The 7,310-nt window shown below is 40.9% G+C and overlaps 1 protein-coding gene across 1 annotated transcript; it reads left to right on the top strand.

Annotated features, from left to right (window-relative positions):
* Positions 1–1,669: 1,669 nt before the first annotated feature.
* On the top strand, positions 1,670–7,013 carry tspan31 (tetraspanin 31). Its single transcript, XM_066672944.1, has 6 exons — positions 1,670–1,945; positions 3,936–4,103; positions 4,712–4,792; positions 4,961–5,101; positions 5,350–5,457; positions 6,544–7,013. The coding sequence occupies exons 1-6, from the start codon at positions 1,883–1,885 to the stop codon at positions 6,616–6,618; spliced, it is 636 nt and encodes a 211-aa protein (XP_066529041.1). The 5' UTR covers positions 1,670–1,882; the 3' UTR covers positions 6,619–7,013.
* The last annotated feature ends 297 nt before the right edge of the window (positions 7,014–7,310 follow it).

Genomic DNA, 7,310 nt, shown 5'->3' with positions numbered 1-7,310 from the left:
GTCCAGAGCCTACCTGGAATCATTGGGCGCAAGGCGGGAACACACCCTGGAGGGGGCGCCAGTCATTCACAGGGCAACACACACACTCACACATTCACTCACACACACACTCACACTACGGACATTTTTGAGTCGCCAATCCACCTACCAATGTGTATTTTTGGACTGTGGGAGGAAACCGGGGCACCCGGAGGAAACCCACGCAGACACAGGGAGAACACACCACACTCCTCACAGACAGTCACCCGGAGGAAACCCACGCAGACACAGGGAGAACACACCACACTCCTCACAGACAGTCACCCGGAACAGGAATCGAACCCACAACCACCAGGTACCTGGAGCTGTGTGACTGCGACACCACCATGCCGCCCATAATCAAATCACTTCAGGGAATTAAATTTAATTGTTTGTACAAGAAGATCCACAAATGACTGTCTGACATTTGTCTTCCATTTTAAATATTTCCCCTAGATTTCCTTTTGATGTTTGTGTAGGTTTATGAACAACTGTCATAAACTTTTATACAACAAATTTAAACTTTTCTTCATCTTTAAACAGAATTACACGGGTTATTATTGTTGCTTTATTACTATGATTTCAATAAAATATTTTGTCTTGTTAAAACAACAGCCTGCGCTGAAACCTCAGTGTGAATTGACCGGGCTAAACTGTTGAAGGCTCATTAAAAATAGATTGTATGTTTGCGACATCACTACTGTTAATACACTATTACTATAAAAACTATTAAAAAATGGTCTTATCCCTGTGTGACGTACATGGACTCTGAGTGAACTTGGAAACATACATCATCTTTTAAAAAAAGTGTAATTAAAGATTTCCATAATATGGGCGCTTTAACATCAAACTGCAAAATAAGGAAAGTGGCAAATTTCAGCTTTACCACCACAGCATGTTAAACAATAAACATGTTAAGAATGTATTTAACATAAACAAACATCTTAGAGCTGATTAAGCTTAACCCTCTTGAAATTTAAATGTTCTTCTATCTCCTGTTTGTAATCTTGTTTGAAGGTAAAATTCCCATCTTTTGTGCTCAAAATGAAAATAAATAAATAATTTATTTTGCAACATGAAAGAAAGTAATGATGAGTCAGTCTCTATAGACATGATTATGTCTTTTAATTTTCTGAGAACTAAGGGGAGACATTTTGCCAGATATCTTGAGAATTGAAACGTGCATTCTTCAGCGCACATTGCACATCTTTACTTCTAACTTATTAAAACACACACAAAAAACAAACCTAGCACCTTTTTCACATTCTTCATTTGAAGAATTTGAAGAAAATTTTAATAAAGGCCTGAACCAACAATACAGGGACACGTAACATCTCGGCTACTGCTCCTACTGGGAAAATTCTGATTCTATCCATCTGACAAACATCATCAGGGCTTTGCTTACACTGTTTACACTGAACAATGTGAACCGGAGAAATAACTCTGTTTTGATATGCAGTGTGCATTCATACACCACTCAAGCAATGACTTGAATAGATCATAGGAAATGTTTTATCTGTTTTAATACACTGAAAAATTGGAAAATGGGTGGAGCATGAAAACAGGTGTGAAACGAAAACGGGTGTGAGGCAAAAACGGGTGGGTTATAAAAACTGTAGTTGAAAAGAAACTCTCTCTCTCTCTCTCTCTCTGTCTGTCTGTCTGTGTGTGTGTGTGTCTCTCTCTCTCTGTGTTTCTCTCTCTCTGTGTCTCTCTCTCTCTCTATTGGCTGCTGAGCTGAACCCTCGGCACAGACTCAGTTGGACAGTAGCGGTAACGTTAGAGATCCAGAGGAGGACGCGGTGAAGAGGACAGAGAAATATTAAGAGCAGCGCGGCGGGAGATAAATGCCTCAGGGTCCATCATGGTGTGTGGAGGATTCACTTGCTCTAAAAATGCCCTCTGCTCTCTCAACGTTGTTTATATGGTGAGTCATTAGGCCAGGCTCCACACACATTCTGGCCTAGCTAGCCCTGTTTAGCCGCTATTTTAGCTTCAGGTTCGTCTGTTATTAACTTGTCATGCTTATAAAATAATGATGGACGAATGTGTCCAGAACGAATGGACATCCGTCGCTAAGCGTCAGAGCTAGGACACTGATTCCTGAACATCTTTGTGTGGTAAAAATAGCGGGTGGATACCCACCCTCACAAACCCATTGACACTAGCGTTACTGTTAGCTATCCGCTTTAACTTCTCCTTTAAGGAGTTTTGTTCTTGTTTGGTTGAAACAGAAATGTGGATAAGCGAAAGTTAGCACCTTATAGAAACACTTTACGGTCGCTGTGCTTTGACTTGGGACCGCGAGGATACATTTATTTTAGAAACTAGCTGTAGGATCAGCACTAGCTTGTCGCACAGTGCTAGCGCTAGCCACGTCGATCCGAGCGGATGGTCGTTGCGTAACTGGGTAACAACACCGGCTATCAGCGCTATACCGGCCCCGGTCACCCCTCAACCGTCCCCAGTCGACTAACGTCGAGTACTCTGTTCCCAATTATTAGTCGATTACTCTTTTTGGGTAAATCTACTATTGCTTTCGATTAGTCGAGAACTGTTTTCCAGTGATTGGTTTCTTTTTTCTTTTTTTCAAATGATCGATTAGTTGAGAACTCAACTAACATTTTCGAGTAGTTGATTTGTTGAATCCTCTGTTTTCAATTGATTAGTCAGGTACTCAGAACTAAGCAGTAAAGTACACTTTTCAAGAGACCCATGGCGTGTTTTTAAGCCACAGAAAGCAGAACGGAGAGTGCTGCCTCATAAACAAGAAGCTCAAGTTTCATTTTAAAATCTATAAATCAAGTTCATTTTAAAATCTATAGTTTTAATAAAATACCCCCCCCCCTTGTGTGTTTAGTTACCCTTTGTGTCATACTCGTGTGTATGAAGATGTGGCAATTTTTTTTTTTCTCTATTACATATAGGGTGTCCAGACGTCCTCTTTTACCCGGACATGTCCTCTTTTTAGACTTAAACTTCGAGAAGTTTCGTTCACAAACTAGTCCCGCCCTCCCCTACTCCGATTGGTTCGCTTGAGTGACAAGGGGGCGTGGTGAAGTAGCCTAAAATAGCCTGAGCGAGAGCTCATCACCCCCCCCCCCCCCCATTTTATTGTTTGTGGACATTGTTTGTGGGTTGAATGATGATATACATTATTTAACCAAATCTTAATTCGTTGTTTTTTAATGAGACCCAATTTGGCTTTAAAATGGCAAATTAACTATTGGTTACCTTTTCCCTTCCCTCTGTGCAGGTTAGTGTAAGAAGTGCTTTTTTATGTCCAGCCACTAAACTCAGCACCAGTGGTCATCAATTCTTTTTCTAACTCAGTTTCAGACCTTGAATCAGAGTCTCGATTGAGACTTGAGTTGCTTTTTTAATTTCTGTGGTTCCTTCGTGTTGTGTTGTCACCAGTGAGCCATAGCAAGTTTTTTAGTCTTAAAAATGTTGTCAAACTTGGGTGGTATTAACCGAAAATGGCAGTAGAATATAGAGATGAAGTGCTATTAAAATTGTCTCACCACAGACACTACTTCTGAAATACATATAAAATCATGAGTACTGTTTGCTGCGTGGGTCATATCTACCAAAACATGCATTAGCTTGTCCTGTTTGATGATGGTAGCATGTAGGAATAAGTCTGAGTTTTCATGAAGGTGACTTTTATAATGTTTTTTTTCCCGTAATATAGAGCAGACAAAAATAAATCCTTGTTTGCGTCATTTATTGTTTCAGTGTTTGCAGTAATCATTCCTTGGCAAACATCAGAGGGTGTGGATTAAGGCCAAACTTATTGGGAGGTTCTGAAAGTGAGAATACTTGCAGAATGCTGACTGACCAAGAAGTTTGTTTCTACTGAATGATTAAACTAACATGTCAATATGTTTTTGTGCTTTCTGCTTTTTCCCCCTCAGCTGGTGGGGCTGCTGCTGATTGGTGTAGCGGCATGGGGGAAGGGCTTTGGAATTGTGTCCAGCATCCACATCATTGGAGGTGTGATTGCCGTGGGCTTCTTCCTGCTGCTTATCGCCATCGTGGGCCTCATTGGAGCTGTCCATCATCACCAAGTCATGCTTTTCTTTGTATCCTTTGTTAAAATTGGTTTGTGTGTATATATATATATATATATATATATATATATATATATATACACACACACTTACACACACACCATCTGGCTTCTGATTTCAGCCGTGTGAAACTACATCTTTATTTGAATGCAGTTCCAGGGACCTGTAATTTGTGGGTTCAAGTCCAGGTCAAGTTCCAGGTGACTGTTTGGTGTCTTCTCTCTGTGACTGTGTGGGTTTCCTTTCCTCCCACAGTCCAAAAGCACACATTGGTAGGTGGATTGGCGACGCAAAAGTATCCATAGGTGTGAGTGTGTCGCACTGTGAAGGACTGGCACCCCCTCCAGGGTCCAGGGTGTGTTCCTGCCTTGCGCCCAGTGATTCTGGGTAGGGTTAGACTCTGTCAGAACAGGGGCCACCCAACACCTAAAGGACTTAGAGCGCATCTCACACAGGAAATATTCCTCTATGCGCTGTGTGAAAAGACCACTTAGGGAAATGTCTGGATCCGATACTCCAGAGTTTCTCAATTCACATGTGAAAGATGTTTTAAACATCTAATAACAGAGTTTTCTGAGCATGTGTTACAAATTTGCCTTGACCCAGAATCTCTTCTTCAGTACATGGTCATACTCTTCATAGTGTTCCTCTTCCAGTTTGGTGTATCATGCTCTTGCCTGGCTATGAACCGGGGCCAGCAGGTATGTGGTTTTCCTTATGTTAGTGACTGCTCATGTCTCATAGACTTAAACAATGTGTTTTACTCTACATTTGTCAGAAGCATATTGAAATAACGTTTTTTTGCTAGCATGCTCAAATGTCATTTGTTTCAAGTAAAATTACTTCATGATGCGATTTGTGCTATTCAGGAAGCGCTGCTGAACTCCTCATGGGGAATGATGAGCAATACGACCAAGATAGACTTGGAAAAAAAGCTGGTTTGCTGTGGCCTTTTCAACAAAACGGAGAATTCTGTCGAGTTTGCAGCTGAACGGTCAATTTGTCGGGCTGTAAGAGTGCACTCTTATTGAAAATCACCAGACTGTCATTTTCAGAAGTGGTCATAGCCACTGAAATAAATATATTGAGAGTGGAACGTCATATAAGAGAGAATTAATTTGACGCCGCTTTCTTTAAATGTCCTATTAGACGTGAATAAGTTCTGTTTGGTTAATGATAATTAAGAACGGCTAACTTTTTTGGACTGTGGCAAGTAAGAGCCTTTTGAAACATTGTAAAGTACTGATTTTTTCTTCAGATACAGTCATGTGACCCGTGTCCCACCTGTGGAGATAAAATGCTCGACCATGCGTCCGAGGCCTTGAGGATCCTGGGTGGAGTTGGCCTCTTCTTCAGCTTCACCGAGGTCAGTCCAGGTCTTATTTGCCTCAGATCAGACCTAACAAACATGAAAGGGAAATCTTAAGTAATGCCTTGAAAATGAGCCACTGTTATTAAGAACTCTTTAATATGTATCAGGTCTTCATTACAGTACACGTGAGAGATTAACTCGTTGCTTAAAGTGAGCCCTTTAAGCAACTTATCCATGCAGTTTTACACTGATCTTTAAGATCATGTTTGCCAATTGAAAAGTCTACCTCAGTGGATCACCCTTAATTTTTATAAACTGCTGTTCAACATTTCATCACAATGTTCACAAGTGCTCATTTTCAGGATTGTAATTTTCCAAATGAATCAGAAAGTCCTGAATTCTTAGCAGTTCACTTTTATCTCATTTGAAAGCTTTGAGTCATTTCAGAAAAAGGTTGCAGGAACATTTTGGGTCAAGTCTGGTTCTGGTGGGTTTGGATTTAGCCACAAACTCTGAATAGAGACGTACCAAAAGCAAATATTCTTGGCAACACATGGATTGTGCTTTTGCTGCTACAAAGCTGTGTTTTAGAGGCTGGATACTGGCAGGGGCATGTGTACGGCTGACTTCAATTTGAGAAAAGCATGTGATGCTTGCAGTGTTCTCAGTAAAGTTAAATGGTGTATTTGTTTCTAACTCTTTCCATTTAAATAGTTTTGGCCCGAATACTTCAAATGATGTCAAATTAGAAACTAGAATCATTGTTTATGTTTAGGAATTGTTCCTGTACTCATCATCGTCACAGTGGTTTTTAATGTTATAGTCATTGTTAATGAAGATTGAAATGTGACACAAGGCTGTTTACTCGTTTAAAGGGGAAATGCTGGGAAGAATGGGCATTGTCGAATGTAAATGAAGTGTTTATTTTTTTATTCTTTTGCCCAGTACTCTCTAAACAACAGACACTAAAAAAACACATTGATATTTGTTTATTGGATTATTACATTTTGAAATGGTGGGTTTGTCCTTGAGCTTAATACTGTGGCCTTTCAGAAGCAGTAACTATACTCCATACTTGTGTAACTGTGTTATTCTCAAGATTTCATATTCGTAAAATATTGTTTTATTCTTTTCTTTCAGATTTTAGGAGTTTGGTTGGCCATGCGCTACAGAAACCAGAAAGACCCCCGGGCGAACCCCAGTGCTTTCTTATAGTCTCCTGGCTTTCTCCCGTCCCACAATGCAGTAGTGTAGACAAGTGATTCCAATGCCCTTTACACACACAGAACGGAACATACCTAGAGGCTCTCAGGCATTCAGCACGGACTTCAAACCCCACACAGACTAACGTAGAGGAAGTGCACATTGGCATGCTGGATTCAGTAACGGTGTCTCTCAGATTTTTACAGTTTGAAGGTACTGGAGAGTTGAAAAAGTCTATTTCCACAGTAGGATCTGGTCCTTTTTGTTCTCCTCCCCCTAAAAGTGAATGCAGGGGTTGTGTTCAGAAAAAACAGAAGCTGGACGTCTCAAGTATGATAGGATTGTGTGTGTGTGTGTGTGTGTGTGTGTGTGTGTGTGTGTGTGTGTGTGTGTGTGTGTGTGTGTGTGTGTGTGTGTGTGTGTGTGTGTGTGTGTGTGTGTGTGTGTGTGTGTGTGTGTGTGTGTGTGTGTGTGTGTGTGTGTGTGTGTGTGTGTGTGTGTGTGTGTGTGTGTGTGTGTGTGTGTGTGTGTGTGTGTGTGTGTGTGTGTGGTGAATGGTATCGCCCCATCCTTGATTTGAGAAGTGTGGCCTGGACTATATGCAAAACTGAGAATCAGCAATGTAAGGGTTTTCAATATCTGCATGCCCATAGCCATGTACTACAGTTGTTCTGTGATGTTTATGTAGAAATGGCTCCTCACAC

Source organism: Hoplias malabaricus, chromosome 5, assembly GCF_029633855.1.
Source record: "Hoplias malabaricus isolate fHopMal1 chromosome 5, fHopMal1.hap1, whole genome shotgun sequence".
In the NCBI taxonomy this organism is placed as follows: Eukaryota; Metazoa; Chordata; class Actinopteri; order Characiformes; family Erythrinidae; genus Hoplias; species Hoplias malabaricus.
Note: the sequence above shows the minus strand (reverse complement) of the source record. Positions and strands in the feature narration are given on the sequence as shown.

What these genes read in the sequence shown, in the direction of transcription:
- tspan31 (XM_066672944.1), top strand. Translation starts at nt 1,883, where the DNA reads ATGGTGTGTGGAGGATTCACTTGCTCTAAAAATGCCCTCTGCTCTCTC. An exon ending in ACCAAGTCATGCTTTTCTTT is followed by an intron (nt 4,104 to 4,711) that starts GTATCCTTTGTT and finishes TCTCTTCTTCAG; the next exon opens with TACATGGTCATACTCTTCAT. An exon ending in AACGGTCAATTTGTCGGGCT is followed by an intron (nt 5,102 to 5,349) that starts GTAAGAGTGCAC and finishes TTTTTTCTTCAG; the next exon opens with ATACAGTCATGTGACCCGTG.